The sequence below is a fragment of the Balaenoptera borealis genome (genome assembly GCF_965194805.1).
Source record: "Balaenoptera borealis genome assembly, chromosome: 2".
Lineage (NCBI taxonomy): Eukaryota > Metazoa > Chordata > Mammalia > Artiodactyla > Balaenopteridae > Balaenoptera > Balaenoptera borealis.
In genome coordinates, this window is record NC_138867.1 from 8,272,567 (window position 1) to 8,296,242 (window position 23,676).

Sequence of the window (23,676 nt, forward strand, 5' to 3'; positions counted from 1 at the left end):
TGTAACTGCAGTAGCAAGTAAGTAAGCATCAAATGGCTATCTATGCCCTTTAGTCTGATACCCAAGACCTTTCAGGAATGAAACACCTTACTTTCCCTGTCTGCGTCTTGCCATATTCCTTTATGCATCCTCAAGCACGCAAATGACACTACTTACGGCTCCCAGTGTATTCCCCACGCCCTTTGATTCACAGCCTTCGTTCATGTTTCTTTCATAAAGAAGCTCCCATTCCCATCTCAACTTGGCCAAATCCTAGCCACACCTTTGGGACCCTTGACCCAGCCAGCCAGAGGTAACCTCTCCCTCCTCTGGACTCATTGTTTTCTCTTAATGGTTCCATCGGCATTCCTGACTTCTTCCTTACATTCTGGTCATTAGATTTATATTTTTCTCCCTTGGTTCGGAGTTTTCTTGTATGCATCTGCATACCTTCATCTTCCATAGGACCTCGTACAGTTCTTTACACACAGTAAATAGTCAACATTTTTCGTTGACTACTTATAGAGATGAAAAGATCTGAAAATTCTACAGAGGGTAGAATGGAAGACATGAAACCAGTAACTGAAGCCATTGAGAATGTTCTTTTCTTCCATATGTAAAACTGTCTAGAAATTAACAATTACATATGAGATCACACCAAGCTTTAGGGAAATCAATTATCAAACACGACTCATGTAACAGGCAGAGTTCCTTTCCACCCTTCATTTTCAGATGTCAAGGCTTATCCCTAAAAGCTATTAGCAGCGGCAAGAAGAGAAGAGAAGGAAATCAATTACATAAGCTTCCTAAGGAAAACTGCTTGGCGAACATCAGAGAGCTCGCCCTGATGTCTGGATTCCATCTGTTTGCCCCTGCTATTTTTGTCTCTCTCTTTTTTGAGAGGCGATGGCTCATGTGCTTCTGCGGAGTCTGAATAATTTTATAAGGTAGATTCCACAGCTTATTTCTTACAGCCACTGCCATTTCTTTTTCCCACATGATGACACTCTATTTCCTTGAAAGACTGCCTTTCAATAGTTGTAAACTGGGCAATTTCATGGGACTAGGATAGACTGGAACAGATGTGGAAAACCTTTCACATCATGATAGAAGCAAGATCCCAAATAGTAGTGTGTAGGATGTGACTTTCTCACGCAGCTTGGCTTATATAATAATGCAAGAATGTGACATGGTACGAGCCAACTCCATCTTCAAGAGCCTTTATTGCAACTATTTCTTTCAAACCAGAACCTCATGAGATTCTGCATGTCAAACAGACCTTGAAAAAAACATGCCGTGGAGTGAAATGAACAGACAACTGTTCTAAGAATGTCTGTTATTATAGCGCATCCTTAGATCACAGAGCAAAATAATTCAGCTTTTTAATTATTCTGACAAATGTTGAAAGCTTCTAAATGGAACCTTGTATTTCTACTTAGAAATATTAACAAAAAAATCTAAATGGAGAAGTAGCTTCTTTATTCTTTCTTGTATTCACATAGAAGAGTTCTGAGCTAGGCTCTTATTCTTAGAAAATTTGAGGATTAATAAAGGGATACCACTTGGGAAGAAAGAAACCACGGCATCTGTGAAAAATACTCAGTGCTTTAAACCATTTTTTTTTTCATGTTCCAACATCTGTTACTTCCTTCTTTACTTAATTACAAGTTGCTTTGAAAATTATTATGTATGTGTGTTGTTTTAACAACTGAAATTATACATGTTCAATAATTCCATTGGAGGCACTCAGATGAAATAATAAAAAATAGGAAATGCAAATCTTAAGCAAAACACCAATTAAAACATATTGTTGATATAATTAAACACTTATGCTACTTCCTCCAAAAGGAAGAACTGTAGGCCATGAATAAAACCAAGTGACAAGTATAATATGATCAAAACTTATTTTAAAACTCTCTGGCTGCAGTAGCATACATGTGAACCCTTTCTACAACACACCTCACTCTTGCTAAATCAAAATTGGCACTAAAGAATATTTTGAACGACAGCACCCACAAACCAAAACAAACTAATGAACAGACTTGTGCATAGACCAGTTCAGGTTAAGTTTCACAAGTGAAGAATCCTTCCCAAGTTTTAAGCAGGAACCATGAGTCCCTTACATTATTGAATAACTATTGAGCTTCTGCCCCATGACGGGCTCTGGGGATACCACAGTGAGTAATCACTGTGGTATCCCCAGAGCCCGTCATGGGGCAGAAGCTCAATAGTTATTCAATAATAATGGCATGAACATGAGTAAAAAAAATTAAGATGCTCAGATTCTAGCTACATTAGTATGAGTGCATGCAAACATCTCTTAAGACTGTGATGTATGCAGGTCTTGCAAACCTGAGTCAGCACCACAAGAGGCACAATCAATTAAGTAAATGACAAAAGGCTTTGCCGATCAGAGGGATGTCTCCCCAGGCTTTTGTTTGCTTGTTTATTTCCTTGCTTTTAGAGGGGATTTTAGAAATGAGTCAGCTGAGGCAGTATGTTGGCTTCTATAACACAGAACCTACAGTAGATCAGACCCCGGCTTCCTTCCATCTTTCCCATCAGTTGGTTGAGCAGAGTTGGTCTCAAGTAGAACCACGGGTCTCAGATTGGGATGGCTGGATGGACAGAATGTTCTCATGCAGCCATGGCTCAAGATACTGTAAGATATGAAAATATCTCCCGGAAACATGGCCCCAGCCTGTGCAGTGAGGTGTTGGACTGAAATGTGATTTTTTAAAATTGGGGGGGCGGGGAGGGAAATACCCAAATGCAATAGTGCATCCTTGATGCTACAAACTGCACATGGAGGACAGGAAGTCCTCAACTCCAAATGAGAAGGACGGCAACACAGCACATCATATAAAGCCCAATTTGACAGGATAACTAAATTGCTTTTTAAAAACTATGAACAAGCAAAGCCTGTTCAGACTCCAAGAGAGTGTTCTCTTTAATTGCAGTGGCAAGTGCCCGGCGCAACTAGAAGAAGACAAGGTGAGCTACAGAAATTGACCAAAAATAAGTGTCCAAATTGACAGAGACATCAAATCGACTAAACGACCCCCGGAGTGTTCTCTGTGGATAATCCACGATTAGCCCAGAGTGTCAACAGGCCTACAGAGACTGAAAATGCATTTGGAAAAGACTATTCCCTGATTGTTTTTATAGGAACTTCTACTAAGGATTTAAATTTAGAAAGCCACATTTAATTACTCATTTTGTAGCAGGTAAAAATCTGGCATCATTTAAAAGAGGCCTGGGTTTCCTATAGCTGAGTATTTATTTATGCCTTTAGAAAATCAGTTTCTTCTGTGTGTACTGTGTATTTGAGTAGGCCTACAAAAGATTTTTAAGCTCATGGCCATTTAGTGGAAATTGTTATGGCTGAGAATATGGTTACTGTGTTTCCATAAGTAAATTTTAGGTATTTTAATATCAGGTATTGGAAAATCTTTATCATGGAATTTATTGGTAAACTGTAAAGGAAGAATTTGTGTGTGTGTGTGTGTCTGTCTGTCTCACTTAAGTCACTTTTACAACAGAAAACCTCTATTCATGAAAAACTTCTCTTTTCAACTAACTTTGCAATCACTGTATTTGAATTGTTATAGGCAGAAACAAACCTGATTCTTTGCAAAGAAATCTGGGCAATAGACACTTCCAACACTGTAAATAAAACATTTTTGTGAAATGCTCCAGATCTCCACACCAATTATAATTACCAGAGATTGTAGAATAATTTTTATGTTCTAGAGGCAGACTTTTGATGGATTAACTCCTACAATCCATCATTTTCTCTTCTCTCCATCTGCATCATACATCATTCTTAAACTTGATGACCAAACTTCCAGTTCTAAATTTCAGAATGCTTACACTTCTTCGGCTCTCCACGGTACTACTACTTGATTTTGTGTACTTATATTAACTTTTTCAAAATACTCAAGCCTCTTTTAACAAAATGTGGCATTTTTACACTGACAATCTTTCATCTTTGCAAGGTCTTCACTGAGATCTCACATAACAAAGGAAAGCCAATTTTGCATTCCCATGCTTCGGAAGGTGTAATATCCAGCCAGTTTTAGCTAGGGAGAGCGATCATTCCCCTTGCAGAAGAATATGTGGAAATACACGTGAATGCATTTTATAAACACAGTGCAGTGGAAGAGTGATAGTGATGAAAAATATTATTTTTATCTATAAAAACTTCTCATTGTTTCCACTGATTTAGAATCAACTATTTGATTTTTACTTAATTTTATTTATTAAATTGTACTTCAGAAAATAGCCTTTTTAGAATTATGAAATGGCATTTTCATAAACAATGGCTAAAGCTAGCTGTATTTAACCCAGAAGGGCCACTGGCTCATTAAAGTAACTAGAGCTTCCAGACAGCTCAATGAGGAGCCCATGCAAGAAGCCCAGGCGAGAGGTCAGCGTCTGTGACCGAGCTTTCAAGGTATTGCTGGGGCAGCAGATAAACATGCAGAAATGGATCTTGGTCCAAAGTGAAACAATAACCCTTTAACTAACACATACAGCTTAATGTAAACTGGCAATGTCCAAGTACCTCAATCTAGCATAAGCTGGGCTTACCTTGTACAAACTTAACAAAAGCAAACAAACATAATTGGACAAAGAGAAAACGTGCTATGTACCTCCTCGTAAAAATGTTCCTGTCCTCCACGGCAGGACTGTGGATCTCTAGAAAACCACCTTTAAAATTGAGGAAACACTAAACCGGAGTGCAAGGGAAACGAACCACCCATACCATCAAGCAGCCAACTCAGAAACTACTTGTTCAGGTTTAAAAACTTCAGTCTCTCCCAGCTAAGGTTTCCTCTATATTTTATGCAGAAAGGAGGTGCCAGCTATCCCATCTGAAGAGAAGCAGGTGCCATTGCAAGGAGGTTATTATTCTCTTGAAGGTAATTTAGTACTAAAAAAAAAAAAAAAAAAAAATGGGGCAGTAAAGATAGCTTTATCATTTAGGAGAAAAGGAAATGAGTCTTCTAATAACTCCGTTTTGAACTGATCCGGCTTTGTGGGTGGGGACATTAGCTCCTGTCAGTTAATCAGGTCTTGTTCTAGCATCTTCTGAGGAGGCCACAGCATCCTGGACCTTTCAGCTCCTTAGCGGCAGAAGACCTGGACCCAGGGTCTTGCTCTGACAACCGCAGGGTTTCGCATCCATCAACTATTTTCTCTGGGCCCAGATTTTCTTATTTGGAAATCCAGGAACACATGAGATGACATTTCTCTAAATATTTTGTGAACTCCACTGTGCTACACAAAAACAAGTTATTTTTGTAATATTGTCATTATTTTCATACATTACAACCTATTTAAACTTCCAACTGCCAGGTTTTACTTGCTTCTAAATGTATCCATGGTGCCATTACTTGACCGGTGCCATTACTTGACCCAAACAAGTGTTAGCGTGTCATATCAACTCTGATTAACCTTCACGGAATCCCTTTGACAGCATGTATTGGTTTTAATGTCTTTATTCTAGACCCTTCAGGGGCTTCTGTGGTCCAGTTCTTTTGTATCTAGGATATAGATATCTCTCCTATAAGCTCCCTGCTGATATGTGAAATCACAGCTTTTGTCAACTGTTTTACACCGTGTGTGATATTTCAGTAATAAATATAGTGCTGGCAGGACTAAGTCTGTTTCTGCTTTTGAATAATCTTTGCTGTATGTGACACAGTCTTTAGCTTTATTCTTTCACACGTCTGCTAAACATTTGAGGGAATTCCGAGTTGCATTAATTTGAGAAGCAATTCTATTTACATACTATAACATTTTGTCTTTCTTCCTTTTTTGCGTTGTAATTTTCAAACAAAACATATAATTAAGATTTGGGTTGTGAGTTCAACTTCAATTAATTTCCATGCTCATGAGAATCTATTAATGGAACTTTCATGGTTGGCAGAAAGGATATTATTGCAATATTATGGACATCAAGGGTGCTAATGAAGAAGACAAGCGTTATGGAAAAAAAAAAAACCTCCTCCTTCTTTTAAGATACACTTTGTACTTAATAAGAGTAAAGAAAAATAAAATCTTATCATTTATTACTTAACATTAACCAAAAAAATATTATGCAAATGTAGTTGTGTCATTAAATTCTATTTGTGCCCAAAGAACCAGTTCTCAAATGCTGGCCTAGTCACCCACTAGCAGCTGGGTACTGGCTAAGTTCATTCATCTTTCTCAAGTTGAGTTTTCCCATCTCCAAGTGGAGATAATAATGAAAACTGCCTGGCAGGGACACAGGGAAAATAAACATAATCTATTTTGACCACTCTTAGTACACTGCATGGCAGTAGGTGCTCAATAAAAGTTAATTATCTGATTATGTAACACAGAATTTCTATCATAACACACCTAAATAATAACTCCAGTGTGCTTGGTTATAGCTTCCTTTCAACATTTCATTTGATATCATGCAGTAAGTTAGGATTTGTAAGACTTGATATAACAATGATCATCATGGCTATCATATATGACCGAAAAAGGTTAAAAATGAAACAAAAATATGCCAAAGATAATTAAGCCCCAAGTGGCTATTCTAAAATGATCTAATAATTTTACGTAAAATAATTATAACCTCGAACTTCTAAGTCACTGCTGTGATCTAGGCTTGAATCCCAGCAGTGGGACCTGGAACAGACCCTGAGCCTCTCTCTCAGCCCATCTTCTCGCAGGTAGAAGGGAAAGAGTGAGCAAAATGGTGCCACTTCTCCCTGAGGGCCACCCCTTTAGGGGCAGGCTCAGTACCCTCTGGCACTTTAGCCTGGGCTGTCTCACTTTCCTTCATCCATAAGCACTGGTGTAGTAGAGTCACACTTACAGAGTTGTAACAGAATGAGAGCAGATAGATTGCATCCAGCTCTCAGCAAGTGCTCAGTAAAGAACGTCATTTCTCCTTATTTCTATTGCCATCCAGGGTTACTGTGAGCACTTTGTTATAGGACACAGGGGTCCAGTCTATCATAACATGCCTGGATAACAACTCAAGTTTGTCTAATGATAACCTCATTTCAGTAATTCATGTGACATTAGGCAGTAAGTTAGGATTTATAAGACTTGATCTGACAATCATCATTATGGTTACCAGATATTATCAAAAGAGGTTAAAAGCGAAACACATATGCCAAATATAGGTAACATAAAATAATTTATATTTAATATAAATTTATATATCTATATAAATACAAATTCTACAAATATTAATATAAAAGTCATTTTAAATAGAAAAACATAAAATGTGACTTGTTAATGGTATATTATTCAAGAATAGAAAAATTTTCCTGGAGACTGTGACTTGATGCCAATAACGATGGTGACAATTTCTATTTCTGTTTGCCTATGTTGCTTTGTCACTGAGCTAGGATATATAGACATGTATCTCATACATTCTGTGTATCCTCGGAGACAGCCAGGTGTTTGCACTCGAGGATGCAGCCTGGAGACGCGGAACAGGGCCCCAGTTGTCCTGCCGACTCCGAGGCAGAGCTGGGGGGTGGCTTTTCCTCTCTCACCTGCCTACTCGCTCTGGGAGGCCACAGGCGTGAAGGGATGTTGTGGAGAGCTGGGGAGGAGCAACGGGGACCGGAGGAACCCAGCACTCCTGTGGGTTCTAGACAAGCTTACTTGGAAGTGGGGGAAAATGCCTGTCCATTAAGTGTCCTGATGTATCTCATTCCAAACTCATCAGAGGCCAGAGAAGGGGTACCAGAATCACAGAATCAGTCATTTCAGGGCCAGGGAACTTGGACTCTAGCTGGCTTTGCCCTGCACTTCGCGGAGGAAGACAGGGGCCCCGAGGATAGTGGGTGGGCCTCGGAGTCACACAATTAACTGACTGCAAAAGATCCAGGCCCTCCCTCCGTGTGCGTCAATCAGCTCCCCAAACAACCCAAGGCTCCATGGGCCCCCAAGCCTTCAACATCTGGAACTTACTTTTCTTTAACTTTACTTTTTATTATTTTAGTTTGTCATGGTAAACATGACAAACATTTAACATGAGATCCACCTTCTTAAATTTTTCAGGGTTCAGTACTGTATTGTTGACAGAAGGCACAATGTTGGAGAGTAGACCTCTAGAACGTGTTCATCTTGCTTAAATGAAACTTGATTTCCCCATTTCCCCCTCCATGCCGTCTCTGGCAACCACACTTGCACTCTTTGATCCTATGTATCTGACTATTTCAGATACCTCCCGTAAGTGGGCTCACATGGTATTTGTCTTTCTGTGACCGGCTAATTTCACTTCTAGCACCAATTTCACTTAATGTCCTCGAGGTTTGTTGATGTTGCCACATAAGGCAGAATTTCTTTCTTTTTTAAAGGCTGAGTGGCATTCCATTGTACATCTATACTGCATTTTCTTTATCCATTCATCTGTAGATAGACATTTAGGTTGTTTCCACATCCCGGCTATTGTGAATAGTGCTGCAATGAACATGCGAGTGCAGAGTGCTTTTCAAGATCCTGATTTCAATTCTTCTGATGTGGAGAAATTGGAACCCTTGCATGCTTTGGATGGGAATGCAAAAAAATGATGCAGCCACTATTGGAAACATCATGGAGGTTCCTCAAACAATTAAAAATAAAACTACCATACAACCCAGCAAGCCCACTTCTACATATTTAACCAAAAGAACTGAAATCACAATTGTCAAGAGATATCAACATTTGGAACTTTAAGAACAGAGTTTCACAGAAAAAACAAATGGCTCTCAATGAGGGTCTTTAACTGTCCGAACTGACCATCTCTTACTGAGATTTAAATAAAGGCGTGGAGGTTTCATCAAAGACAAGGATGTGTGAATTTCACGGGTGAAATATGGGAAATCTTTTCATGAAACTTCAGTTTAAAAATGGTGGAGCAAGAAAAGTTTCTCAAGTCTTTTTATCCCGTTCATACCTGAACTTGAAACCAACTCTTTTTTTATTGGCTGCTGTAGTGCTCAGGAAATTCAAGTTGTTATACTGTCCACAAAGCTGTCCTTTACCGTGTAAATAACATTCCATTAGTATACAGTCATTTGTAATAAGCTTGGGCTCAGAGAAGCAGCTGAAGCCCAGGAATAACAATTAAAGGAATGAGAGGAGGAAAGAGAACTCACAGGGAAGGTGAGACCTTGTGGCTGAACGTCACGGGCACCACCGCACTTGATACAGCAGCTCTGGGAGGGATGAATGATCACCCTCTTCTTAGTGGGGGAGACAGAGACTCAGAGATATCACCTGACTTGTCATCCAGCCAGATACCGGCAAGCAGATAATCAATTTCATGAATCCAAAATCCACAAATTACCTATACTTACAGCCACTACCATTTTTTCCAATTTAAAATGTCCTTACATTTGTTTCTTAATTCTGTTTTTTAATGTTTAATTTAATTTTTATTTTATATTAGAGTACAGTTGATTTACAGTGTTGTGTGCCACTATCTTGGTACAAGACAAAACATCAAAAACGAACATACTTCGTGGCCAAAGATTTCTAAACTGCAACTAGAATATGATCAACATATTACTTTACTTAAATACCTATTAATTTTTTTAAAAAAATCTTAGGAATTGAATTGATAGGATACATTTGGTAAGCAATCCAGAGAAACCAAGCCCCTCCTTCATTCTGCTTATGTTCCTCATTTGGCATTCCTGCCTTAGAAGAGACAGAAACTGGAATAAATAGAAAAAAAAAAAACCATGCAGGAAAAAAATAAATGCTGTGCTTCTATCGTAAAAGAATAGATTGGGCTTCCCTGGTGGCGCAGTGGTTGAGAATCCGCCTGCCAATGCAGGGGACACGGGTTCAAGCCCTGGTCTGGGAAGATCCCACATGCCGCGGAGCAACTGGGCCCGTGAGCCACAATTACTGAGCCTGCGCGTCTGGAGCCTGTGCTCCGCAACAAGAGAGGCCACGATAGTGAGAGGCCCGCGCACCGCGATGAAGAGTGGTTCCCGCTTGCCACAACTAGAGAGAGCCCTCGCACAGAAACGAAGACCCAACACAGCCATAAATAAATAAATAAATAAGTAATTAAAAAAAAAAAAAAAAGAATAGATTGCTCCAGTGTACCCTAATAACACCTTCCTGGAATGACATGGCCAGTAGATTAACTATGGTGGGGAAGAAAAAGAAAACTAAACTAAAATACCTAAAAACTTATATTAGACTTCTTAGAGACACTCATGATATTCCTCTGGATTTGAAAACTGATGTTATATTTTTTTCATAAACCATAATTCTGTAAATTTAGACACAAATAAAGCCAAAATACATGAACATTTTGGAAAGACATTCAGCTTTTACATTTATAATCATATGTATCACACACACACACACACACACACACACACACACACACACACACACACACACATACTCCAGTGACTACGTAGGAGATAGGCTACTCTTTCCTTAATGTAATTTTTCTTTCATTAAACTGTTTTTAAATGTAATAATTGAAGTCAGTTTGCAATAAGAAAATGAATGACTTGAAACGTTTTCTGAGTTCTTCGTATTGCAGAGTTTTAGAGACTAAAGTGCAAGATCAACTCAAGTCATCCATCCCTGTGGTTTCCCAGCAGAGGAGACAAACCTTGATATGGGAGTGGAGATCCCAGTGTTAGATGTCGAGCCACCGGGAACAGGACTGATATATTTCAGCAAAGAATAAATCTACCACATTTGAACTGTTTTCCTAGAACATGTGAATGTTCACAGATTTACCTGTCACATTTTCATAAATAATTTAAAATCTTAGCATCTGAAATATCAATAAATACGTCATCCGAAACTGGATGCTAAGATTTTCCTTGGTTGAAAGTTAGTTCAGGGTGACCTGGAAAGAAGTGCCTCTATAATCAGTGATAGATTCTATTAAAGTTACTGCAAACTTTGCCAGTGCAAAGGGGAAGAAATCTAATTGCAAATCCCAATAACAGAAATCTCCTTGGGTTGGGCGTAATATCTGGCAAAGCATCTAATAATCCTCTTCATCTCTCCAAATTTCCCAAGGCTATCTGGAGTGTGTGGTCTTTGCATCTCACAAAAACAAACTTTACAGCCACACAGAAACCTCCTAAGCCTCATGAGCCAACGTTACAAAATTGCTGCAAAGACCAACTGGAAGACCAGTGAGGAAGGGCGCCAAGCAAGACCTTCTCAGGCTGAACCTCTCCACCAAAACACCTGCACTGTCTTTGCAGCCACTCTGCAGGGCCAGCACCAGGGGCAGGCAAATAAAGTAAAAGCCCAGCAGCCTTTGGTGCTCAATCATTCTGACAGATGACACAGGACAAGCAACAACAGGCCTTTGCACAAGTGGAATTTTATTTGAGAGTCTAAAGTGCTAAGGGAAATAGGACCCGTTAAGGCAGAAGAAAAACAAAACCATCATTTGTCTTTTATTCCCTCAGAATTGGCACCAAATGTGCTCTGACAATGGCCCCATAAAGTTTCTCAATCCTCAGTGTCTCCGGTTTGTCCGCATTTTATAACTTAGCGCGGGCCCAGTATGACGACCGTATCCCATTTCCCAAACCAAATATAGTGCCCAGAGTTAAGCAGACTGAAGTTTCTGTACTAGCTCAGAAATGAGAACTGGAAAACTCCTGGGGCAGTGTATCTTATATGAGAATATTTATTCCAATCAGCCTTCAGGATACTCTGAATTTCCAGTATCTCCTCCAGACATTCTCATTAACCAGAAAGACTTACGTGATTCACAGCATCTAGTGCCTGGATGTGTCATGTTTATGGAGCACTTAATGTTTGCAGTATATCTAGTGTCTGCTGAGGATCTTGTGTTTGCAGAATATCTAGTGTGTGAGAGCACCTAGTCCCTGCAGAGCACCTAGTGTTTGCAGAACATCTTGTGTTTGCAGAGCATTCAGTTTGCAGAACACCTTGTGTTTGCAGAACACCTTGTGTTTGCAGAGCATCTAGTGTGTGCTGACTCTGGACTCCCAGCTCTAGACTGTGGGCTGGGGATGAGGAGGACTACTCACCACACTACAGCCCGCACAGTCAGGACCATTCTCGCAGGTTCTGCGGCGAGCCTGAATGCCACCTCCACACTGTGCTGTGCACCGTTCCCAGGGACCCCAGCCTGTCCAGAACATGTGTGGGGGGCACAGCAGATGCTCATTGCAGTATCTGTAATGAGGAAACCAAGAGGAAAAAAGCAAGGGTTTAGTGGAATGTGAGGCCACAGGCTTTCTACTCTCTGGCCCTGCACGGGATGTTGAACCCATGGGCATGCTCCGCGTGAGGGGCGTTTCGTGTTCCGGGTGGTCACCCAGGGAAGGAGGCGGATGTGGCGCTGGCCATGCTGTGTGTGCACAGACAATGGGATGCGCGGGAGACAACGAGGAAAATGCTGGACTCACAATGCAGGATGGATCTTCCTGTGCAGCCAATTAGAGGAGAAACAAACAAAAAACCCTTCAAATAGACACTCAGAAAATGAGAACACATAGAAAATACCTAAGTAGGGAGTTTATCTTCTAAACATAAACACTGAAAGATAAAGTAGGTTATGAATATAAAGGCAGCAAATTGTATTTGGAATTCATTTCTCATCGTCAAATCAAATAAGGCCCATAATCCTACTAATATGAGTAAAAGAAAAGTTAGTCTAATTTTAGCATGAAGCTTCAAGTCACATACTGCCAAGTTATTGTATTTTTAAATTTATTTGTAGACTCTCAGAATGATGTCTAGCTACCTTAATTTAGATGACCACCTGTTACCCAAAAACAGTTGAATTACTATTGACAATTAGTCCTATTTTTTAGTGATTGACTATACTTCTACACGTACATTCATACTGCGAACTTTTAGCCAAATATACATGGCTTTCCTTAGCCTTAGAAGGATCAAATTTCTCCTCGTCTTTAATACTACAAGTGAAATAAAGCAAAGTGAGGGAAACAAACAAAAAATAAGAAGGAAACAACCTGGCAATGCGCAGGTTTACAGCTCATAGGGAAGAAGATGTTATTCTGAATGTAGCCAAACTTAGTGAGACACATTTGGCAATTGTGTCTCATTAAGTGCTCAAAAGCACAAAGAGTACCTCCCTATCACAGGTGTGTCCAACCTGAGATGCATACAGGGAAACAGACCCAAGTCCAGGATGTGCAGGATAGAACACACTATCTTTATTTTCTTATTGAAGTAGAGTTAATTTACAATGCGGTGTTAATTTCAGATGTATAGCAAAGTGATTCAGTTACACATATATATAAAATATACATTATATATATATTTTTTCATATTCTTTTCCATTATTGTTTATTGCAAGATATTGAATATAGTTCCCTGTGCTATACAGTAGGTCCTTTTTTTTTTAAACCTATTTTATATGTAGTAGTGTGTATATGTTAATCCCAAACTCCTAATTTATCCCTCCTCCCTTTCCCATTTAGTAACTTAAGTTCGTTTTCTATGCCTGTGAGTCTGTTTCTGTTTTGTAAATAAGTTCATTTGTGTCATATTTTAGATTCGGCATGTAAGTGATATCATATGGTATTTGTCTTTCTTTCTGACTTACTTCACTTAGTATGATAATCTCTAGGCCCATCCATGTTGCTAGAAATTGCATTATTTCATTGTTTTTTATGGCTGTGTAGTATTCCATTGTATATGTATACAACATCTTCTTTATCTATTCATCTGTCCATGGACACTTAGGCTGCTTCCATGCCTTGGCTATTGTAAACAGTGCTGCTACGAACTGGGGTGCATGTATCTTTTTGAATTAGAGTTTTTTTCTGGATATATGCCCCGGAGTGGGATTGCTGGATCATATAGCAATTCTTTTTTTATTTTTTTAAGGACACTCCATACTATTCTCCATAGTCAGAAAACACTATCTATCTTAATGAGCAAAACATACAGGTAAACAGCTGATTCCCAGAATGTAAGAGAGGTAATTCGGGGAGCGTAGTTTCCTGACAGCCAATGTTGATAACGATTCAACTGTCTTCCCATCAAACCAGGGACATTCAATGAAGAATGTGATGGATTCCGGAACAGGTACAGCCATGAAAAGCAAGAAGCCAGGCCAAGCTGAAGGGAGTCAATAGGATGAAGCAGAGTGAGCATTCTGGAAAAGAACAGAAGGTAGGAGCGGGAAGAGTGACGCAAAAAGGTGATGGAGGAGACGTGAATAGAAAAAGGCGAAAGGAGTGGAATGATCTCTCTTTACACAAATAGGGTGGAAGAACTTGAACTTTATTTGCAAGGAAGCAAGGAAATCCCACCAAGCTCCAGAGACAAAATAGCACCGTCAGAGTTAGAGTGAAGGCTGGACTACAGAAGTTGGCGTCTCATCATCCTGCTGGTGCCCCTGAGATGAGGGGAACGCTCCATGCTTGAGTGAGGGGTCTGAGCCTCCAAAGGCTCAGGGTGAGGGGTCACGTGCAGGAGGAGTTTATGGGGCAGATGCCGGCCAGGAGGGTATAGATGCCAGCCACCTGAGGGAGAGATAGCCCAAGTTGGACAAAGAGGATGGTGATGGCAAGAGAAGGGAAGGAACATCACATCCATGGCATCTGGTAGAATGGGAATAAGACGGCAGCTGTGTGGACGTACAGAAAAGCAAATAAGTAAACAGCAGAGTCCAAAGTCAGCCTCTCCAATGAAAGTGGGAGGCATGCTTACTTCTAGGGAGAGAGGGTCGATATTTCACAGCGGAAAGAGCCTTCAGAGAGTCGAGAACCAATCAGGAAAATGGTTAGGTCTCTAAATCTCCACGTGAAAGAGTAGCCAGTGGAACTGAATAGTTATCGCTCTTCCTTGTGTGCTTGATTGTTTAAGACAGATAGTCCTCTGGGGCCCTGAGTCTCGGAGCTCAGGACTCTGGACAGTTTCACATGTGGGAAGGAAGGGGAAGGAGGCTTCTAATTAAGAGAGTGTGACCTCTAGATAGAAGAGCCAAAACAACACTGAGGACACAATAGATGAAAAGCATCTGACCTCAGGAAGCCTGTGCAGATGTGTAGAGTTACCATAAGTAAAGCAAAGCATCCTGACTCCTTAGTGATTATTAGCATACATGTTGGTGCAAGGATTGTTCTGTGAGGCAACTGCCATTTGTTTTAAGAACGCGTTTGGAAGAAGTAAGTCAAGAAAACTCAGAACATCAGAACTTTCAGCATTTAATTCAAAATATCCATGTGTAGCTTCTCTCATTGTGGATAGAAGGCCACCTCCTGTTTCCAAGGTGATTTTGCCCATATTTAAAAAGATCTGGACGTCCTCGACTCCTTGACATGAACTTCAGCTTGCAGAAACAAAAACAAACCGACAATAAGAGTAGGGAGGGCAAAGGAAAATCTTACTAAAAATACTTATAAAACCCTCGACTTTTAATAAAAGGCACAGCAACTGAGCTCCCACTTCCCCACAGCAAAATAAATCATAGTGCATAAATCCTTCCTCATCTCTGCCTACAGCAGGCCCTCCCTTGAATACGCTCAGTGTATTATTACAGCTGAAAGTCCACAGCTGGAGAATTTGATAACTGCGTGTAGCATAGAAATTTCAACCAGTGTTATAAATGATTTACTTGGCCTCATTTTTAGGTGGTCAACAATTTGCTTTCCCCCTTCTCTTTCTCTTTCTGTAGTAGTCCTATGACAAAAGGCACACCAGGATATGTGATTGTCGCCCTCTGCAAGGGAGGTCAGAGGGAACTAGAAATTGCCAGTCTGTCCCTTTATGTCTGGATTTCACTCACGAATTCAATCTGGGAGAGTCTGCTCAGAAGCTAAGCCCTTACAAGCTCCTAACTCTGGATTCTCTGCAATTTCAAGGGAGTACTGTCGCTCTGCCCCCCTAACTCCTTCACCCAACAAACACATGCCGCTGAGAGACGTACCTCTTGTTAAACTGCTGCTTGGGCCTCTAGTGTTACAAACAACAATGGGCGTCTAAACTTAGTTACCTTGGTGACTCTGGGTGTGCAAGGATTTTTATTAATTTATGGATAAAATAGCTACACAGTAGACCAGCCACTGGTTCCTCATTCTCTGGTCCTTAACACACGGCTGGCTTTTACCAAATGATAAGCTAGACAGTTTTGAAATTTTATTTGCTCTCCTGGACCTCTAGCATCTTAAAGCGCTGACAGTCACAGATGCATTTCATGATGCATTAAAAATTAGGATTTTAATCTTGCCCATGACTGCTCATTCTCATTTTGCATTTAAAAATGAATTAATAGCCCAGCAATATTTCTCCAGAAATTATCCATTGTTCCACAAACCTAGTCTCTGTGAAGAGCATTGTCTTTCATAATCCTGTATAGACTAGACTTTCAATACCATATCATGTTCCTTGTCTTATTTCTTCAGGCTACAAATTGTGTTCTGTGGTGGTTCAATCCATGTTGGTTTCTCACTGAAACCTCTGTTAGCCTGAACCAATCAGAGCACTGTTAGAACTATTTTCTTCTTGGTTTGCTTTAAGTGATTGTTCCTTGGCTGGGCCACACTGGGATAATGGAATCTTTTGTGGCACCAGAGAAACTGTACATGTATTGAGTCCTCCATAATATTATTTTTTACCCCAAGGGAAAGCTAAGGGAACCAGTAGGATAGAGTGATGATAATGGCTTGCAAACAGCATCACTTTGGTTCATCACAGGATTAAGTAAACTTGCCCACGAAGACGAAGAAAAATCATATAATAAACCCCCATTGGTTCCTGGGTCTCTTAACTTTGGTAATGCAGTGGAAAGACTCGAGCATGGTCTTCATGAGCCTTGCTTCCTGGAATTCACATCCTGTGTAAACCCCTCCCACTCAGTGTGGGTGGGACCTGGGCCTTGCTTCTAACCAATAGAATATGGCAAAGATGACAGGCTGTCACTCCCATGACTATGTTACATAACAGTGTAATGTCCTTCTTTCAAGAAGTTCTCTCCCTTGCTGGCTCTGAAGTAGTAAGCAGTCAGATGCGTAAGGCCCAGGTGGCAAGAAATTGAGGGCAGCTTCTGGATAACAGCTTCGGTCCAACAACACGGAAGGAACTGAATGTGGCTGACAGCCACGGGATTTAGGAAGCAGTCCCCTCCCCTCTCCTACTGAGCCTCAGACGTGACCATGGCCACAGTCTACACCTTGGTGCACCCTTGTGAGACCCTGAAGCAAAGGACCCAGGTAAGCTCTGTCCAGACTACGAAACCACAGCAACTGTGAGCCAATAAAGCATGTGGTGTTTTAGGCAGCTAAGTGTGAAGTAATATTATTATGAATGACAACTAAGACAGATCTGGGCACCTAGGCATGTAGTGCTACTGTAAGAAATATCTAAAAATATGAAAGAGGCTTCAGGACTAGAGAATGAGTAGAAGCAAGCAGAATTTTGAAAAGCATGGTAGAGAAAACCCAAATCACCTTGAACAGACTGTTAGTATACATGTAGACTTGGAGGATGCTGCCAGTGAAGGTTTAGAAGGAGACAAAATAAAGAAGTAAAACTCAACAACAACAAAGCCATCCCAATTAGAAACTGGGCAAAGGCCTAGACATTTTCAAAAAAGATATACAGATGGCCAATAAGCACATGAGAAGATGCTCAACATCATTCGTCTTAGGGAAATGTAAATCAAAACAACAATGAGACACTTTATACTTGCTAGAATGGCTATAATCAAAAAATGAAAAATAACAGGTGTTGGCAAGGATGTAGAGAAATTGGAACGCTTGTACATAGCTGGTAGGGATGTAAATGATGAAGCCAATGTAGAAAACAATTTTGCTCTAAAAGCTAAACATGGAATTAATATATGACCTAGCAATTCTATACATATATATACACACACACTACTACATATGTACACAAAAGAACTGAAACAAGGACTTGAACAGATACTTGCATTCATGACAGCATCATTCACAGTAGCCAAAAGGTGGAAATAACCCAAATGTCAACTGATAGGTAAATGGGTAAACACAATATGATGCAGCCATGCAGAAGAATATTATTCAGCCTTAAAAAGCAATGAAGTTCTGATACATGCTACAACATGAATGAACTTTGAAAACAATATGCCAAGTGAAATAAGCCAGACATAAAAATGGCAAATATTGTATGATTCTACTTATATGAAATCTCCGAAATAGGTAAATTTATAGATTAAAAGTTATCAGGGGTTGGAAGGAGGAAATAATAGGGAGTTATTGCTTTTTGGTTTCAGAGTTCCTGTTTGGGGTGATGCAAAAGTTTTGGAAATAGTGTTATGGTTGCACAATACTGTAAATGTAATTATGCCACTGAACTGAACACTTAAAAATGGTTAAATGGCAAATTTTATGTTATATATATATATCTTTAGTGCAATAAAGAAATTAAAAGAAAATATGATCATATTATTAGAAGCTAGAAGAAGGGAGACCCTTGTCATACAATGAAGAAATCTTCCAAATTTGTCACTGCAGTTATATGGAAAGCAGAATATGTAAGAGTGACTTGAGTTATATAGCTAAGGAAATTTCCAAGCAAAGTGTTGAAGGTGCCACCTGGTTTCTTCTTGCTGCTTATAGTAAAATGTGGAAGGAAAAATAATTGAGGGAAGCAATATTAAATGGAAAGAAGCAGGTCTGGATGGTTTTGGAAATTCTTGGCCTCTCCTGATGGCGAAAGATGCTAAAACGAAGAAGCAGCTTCTGAGCACTGTCAGGAAAGGCTGACATAGAATAAAATGCTGAGGATGTGACCGTACAACCTTTTGTTAAAACCTCAGAAACATCAAAAGATCAGAGTAGCGTTCAGTCATACAAGGAGTCCTTTCAAAAGGTCAAGAGCAAGAGTCGCAGATCCTCTCAGTCACAAGCAAGCTGGAGGGTGTTGTCCCTCAGCCATCTCAGCAGGAACCCCAGGTAGAGAAGGGCTATCTCAAAAAGATCTATGGGTGTAGATCTGTTTAGCGGAGTAAACCCCAAGGAAATTCACAGAAGACTTATAGAGTTTATTTCAGCAAAAAGATCACCAGCTTAGACTGAAATGTATGGAGAAAGTACAAATGAAATGAGGCTGTTGGAAACCCAAACTTGTACTGGCAGGAAGCAGGCTGATTAAACTGCCCAGCTGGAAGCACATGCTACCTTTCATGAGAAAGGAAGGATGATTCAGGGAACAGAAGTGAGAGCCCAGAACACAGAGCTAAGAATTGTGGAGAATCATGGCCAAGCCTTGAAACTTAATCAAGCAACTCCATACACTTGTCTGAATAGATTTCAGAATTTCAATGGAAATTTCTTGGTACTTTCCATTTCCCCCCTGTTTCAACGGAACTATCTGTAGCTGTAACCCTTTGCCTGTCCCACCATGGGTACACTGGGTGTGTTGGTGGCAGATAACGTGTCTCTCATTTTAAAGATGGACAGATTGAGATGAACTACACCCAGGGAGGCTCATTCACATATGGGTCTGACTTAAATAAGGTTCTGGACTTTGGGGAAATGACTGAATGGTATAAAATTTTGTGGAAACTTGGGAGGGGGGAAATGCATTTTGTACACATCAGGGACAGATAATCGACGCTAGCAGATAAACTATATGGTGATCCCAATGATCCCTGCCCTTCTGATGTTCACATCCTGTGTAATGTCCCCCTCTTGACTGAGGACCGGGTCTGTGACTTTCTTCTAGCCAACAGAATATAGAATGGTGGTGGTTTGTCACCTTTGTGATGACATTACATAGGAGAGTAATGTCCATTTTGCAAGGAGATTCTCTTCCTTGCTGGATTTGAGGAAGCAAGTGACCATATTGGGAAGGCTCACTTGGCAAGAAACTGAGGACCGTCTCAGGCTGACAACTAGTGAGACGCTGAGATCCCAGACTGACAGCCCACAAGGCACTGCATGCTGATAACAACCACATGATCTTGGAAGTAAATCCTTCCCCAGTTGAGCCTCAGATGAGACCACAGCTCTGGCTAAGCAGAGAGCCCAGATGAGTCATGTAGGAACTCCTGGTCCACTGAGACTTGAGTTGATAAATGTGTGTTGCTTTAAGCCATCAAGTTTGTGTCACACAGCAGGAGAAAACAAATACAGACAATGACATTTGCATTTTGATAATATTTATACACAGAGATCCATTGCTTCATCCTTGCTGGTAACCTTTTAAGGAGTCAGTGCTTCTATTCAGTTTCTGCTACTCAAGAAAATCATTTTCCAGGAAGTTTTAGAGCAGAAAAACAAAATGCCCATGCCTTTTAAAGTACATCTAGAATATAAGTTACATATTTTCTTTATCCATTATGTAGAAAAAATGATGTAGCTATTTCTGAGATCTCTGTTGCAATAAAGCTCTCATTGAATTTTTCATATATTGGAGATTTTATCCCAAATCAAAAGTCACTGACTGTAGTCCTAACATTAACTTTGGGACTTTCCCAGGAGAGCCAATTTATTCATTTGTGGCCACTCAGGCGTTCTTTACGGTTGACGGTGTTTAAATAAACACAATGTGATTTTATTAATGATTGTGTATGTCTAGTCCATCGTCCTTTGTACCTTCTCAGGGAGACAAGGCTCTCCTTTAATCTCGAGTTTAGTTCTCAAATTTCCCTTTTTTCAGAATCAGAATGCTGTTTCTTTATATTACTTAGGTGGAGAGACTTCCTGCATAACATGGCAAAGAAACCTAAGAACCGTTTGTTTGTGAAGACCAAGAAAGTGATATCATGTGTTTGTCTTTTCTAGTTTTCATTATTTTCTTGAACTCCCCCTAGAAAGGCAGTTCCAAAGGGAGACTTCCCCGGGCCACAGGCCTTGTTCTTACCATCCAGGCGTCTATTACTTAAGTCCCAATGTTCCCTTCTTAAGCAAATATTCATCTAGCCCAAATGAGTGTTTCTTCTGTAAAATAAGAATGTTTTAAGTGTAAGTTCCCCAAACACATTAGCCATCCTGATCTCTTTCTGAAAATGAAGCTTTATGAACACTCATAAATGGATACAGAACATACACCTACGTTAACCACAGAATTAACCAGCTTCTTCCTTCCCGCGTGCTCAGCCTGGGAAAGGTGATAACAGGTGTGTGGTTGTGGAGGTGCCGTGATTCTAGGAGTGGCTTCGCACAGATGAAGGCGACTTTGCCTGAATGGGCTCTATTACGTGACAACGTATAGCATTTTACAACTTCCAACCAATTTAAGTCTTATAACCCTGGGAAATAGCAGGGAGACAACTTCCCCATAATCGGCTTTCCCACTTATCAACTGGTGTCAGATTGGAAATGACAAGCTTACGCAAGTCTGTCACTGGGGACTACTACAAAAACGACCAACCCTGCTTTGTAAAAGTCATCCTTCATTTTTCTCTCTGAGTCAAAAGAACGAAGTCTTAATTGGTGATTTAGGTACACAGTGAAGAAAGAAAAAAAAATGATTCCAGTTAATTTCACGTTGTGATAAATATTTAGTAGAGAATTATCTATACACTAAGCCTGTGGTTTTGTCTATATAAATATTAATCACATAGCAAATAACCGCATACAGTATTTTCCTGAGGCTCCCACTGAACCCATTTCACTGGCTATAAGCCTTGCTACATTTTCATTAAAAAGTACTGAAAGCCAGCTTGTTTCTCATGGATCAATAGGATAAGTTTACCTGATATGGAGAGTAAGAATCCTGAAAGTGATGTGAAATTCACCTACTTGGATTTTCTCCCATAAACGAGAGTGTACTTTAAATATACAAGAAAGAGTCAATTATGACCACTGTAGATTTTTATGAGGCCAAAGCCAAATGTCTGAGTCTATAGAAAGCAACAAACTGTTAAATGCGAGATTGAACTCAAATGTCCCTATGATGTGCGGAAAGCTTAAAATACACGTGGTAAAGGATCCCCCCCTTCTGGGTTGTCCTGCAGCTTCACTGAGGGTACCTGTTAAGAGACTAGCACATAGTTGTAAATATAACCAAAATACTATGTTCTCACCTACATGCCAGTGCTTAATTTAGTTGTGATGGAAAACTTACCTCATCCAAGCAGTACCATCTGGGCCCAGGACCAGCTCAGGCCCTATTCAGAATTGGAGGTTTGAGACTAGAATTCAACTCTAGTTGAATTCCAACAAGAACAATCATTCTCCAGCAGACCCATACGCTTAGTCTCTGGGGAGCCCAGCGCAGAGGTGCCCAGTGACCTTGGATCTCCAGTCCCTCGGGAACTGCTCAGCTGGATGAACAGTGCAGGCTCCACCGTGGCCCAATAATGCTGTCAACCCCCAGCTTTGCTCAGAATTAAAGAATGTCAGAAAAAGAGGAGGGTCATTCAGCTCAACAGAAAAGGATGCCACAGAGAAGCTGAGCCGGATCCAAAACTAAAACTGCAGGGGAACCGACCACGCTGGGATGACAGTAAGCGCGAGGATGGCGATGCCGGGAGCAGGGAGGGTACGTACCTTTCCTCGCGGTTCTGTCCCACACACACCCGGCCCCCGTGCCGCGGAGTAGGGTTGCTGCAGGACCTCTGGCGCACCTGGAAGCCGATGCCGCAGGTGGTGCTGCAGGGAGACCACAAGGTCCAGGGGGTCCAGCCTCCACTCCTGGGGGAGGAAGCCACGGGGTCATTGGGTCCAACTGGCTCGGAGCCCAGCCTCTGTCTGCACCCGCCCCCAAAGTCACACGTTCCCGACACGGACCACTGACTGGGGGCTGTGAAGGAAAAGCCCGCGAGGAGCCGTGGGAATAAAGGTCCTGTCACAGGAACCTCAGTCACTGTGAGGTTTTCTTCCCCACGTATCTGACTTTAGAATCAAAATAGGAAATCTGAGAGTCAAGTTTTAGCAATATTAGGAACAATTAAGAAAGTTTAGTTATGAAAACATTAAACTATAAACTAATGAAAAATAATGTTATTTCACTGAAAAGCAGTTAGAGATGAATCCCTGAAACCTGAGAGTTTATGAATTTAGTTGACTTGTACCATGTCAGGTGTCATCTATGAAAACTGCACATTTGAACAAAATACTCATCTAAATGCTTATTTTAAAACTCTGCTAACATCAGTGAAAATCAGTAACTTTCTCGATGGCATTCTTATTGATAAAGAGCACCAAAATGTGCGAAGTTTTAAAACAAGCTTTATTAATTAAAAATGAAGAATAGTGGGGCTTCCCTGGTGGCGCAGTGGTTGAGAGTCTGCCTGCCGATGCAGGGGACACGGGTTCGAGCCCTGGTCGGGGAAGATCCCACATGCCGCGGAGCAACTGGGCCCATGCACCACAAGTACTGAGCCTGCGCGTCTGGAGCCTGTGCTCCGCAACAAGAGAGGCCACGAGAGTGAGAGGCCTGCGCACCGCGATGAAGAGTGGCCCCCACTCGCCGCAACTAGAGAAAGCCCTCGCACAGAAACGAGGACCCAACACAGCCAAAAATAAAAATATAAATTAATAAAGTGTAAAATTAAAATTAAAAAAAAAATGAAGAATGGGTATTTTAAATTCAGATTCTTGGCTATTTTCTTGCAATTTGACAAAGACGTAGTGTATAAATAGGAAGTGCAAATTGCATATATCTTTATTTATGTTGTTATACATATAAAATAAGGTAGATATATTAAAAATGTAAAATAAAGAAAATGAACCACTTTTATAAAAGTGGTTTATAAAATAAACTGCTACTAGCAGCTAGAGAAAATTT

At 40.5% G+C, this 23,676-nt stretch overlaps 1 protein-coding gene across 7 annotated transcripts in view; it reads right to left on the bottom strand.

The window, feature by feature from the left end:
• The window catches only part of SEMA5A (semaphorin 5A), a 506,976-nt gene that overhangs the window by 73,440 nt on the left and 409,860 nt on the right, over positions 1–23,676 (bottom strand). For all 7 annotated transcript variants that reach the window (XM_082382606.1, XM_082382605.1, XM_082382601.1 and 4 more), the window contains 2 exons: positions 22,437–22,580; positions 12,012–12,159 (listed from right to left, as the gene is read on the bottom strand). In XM_082382606.1, coding sequence (XP_082238732.1) covers positions 12,012–12,159; positions 22,437–22,580 — 292 coding nt within the window. The remainder of the gene's footprint in view (positions 1–12,011; positions 12,160–22,436; positions 22,581–23,676) is intronic.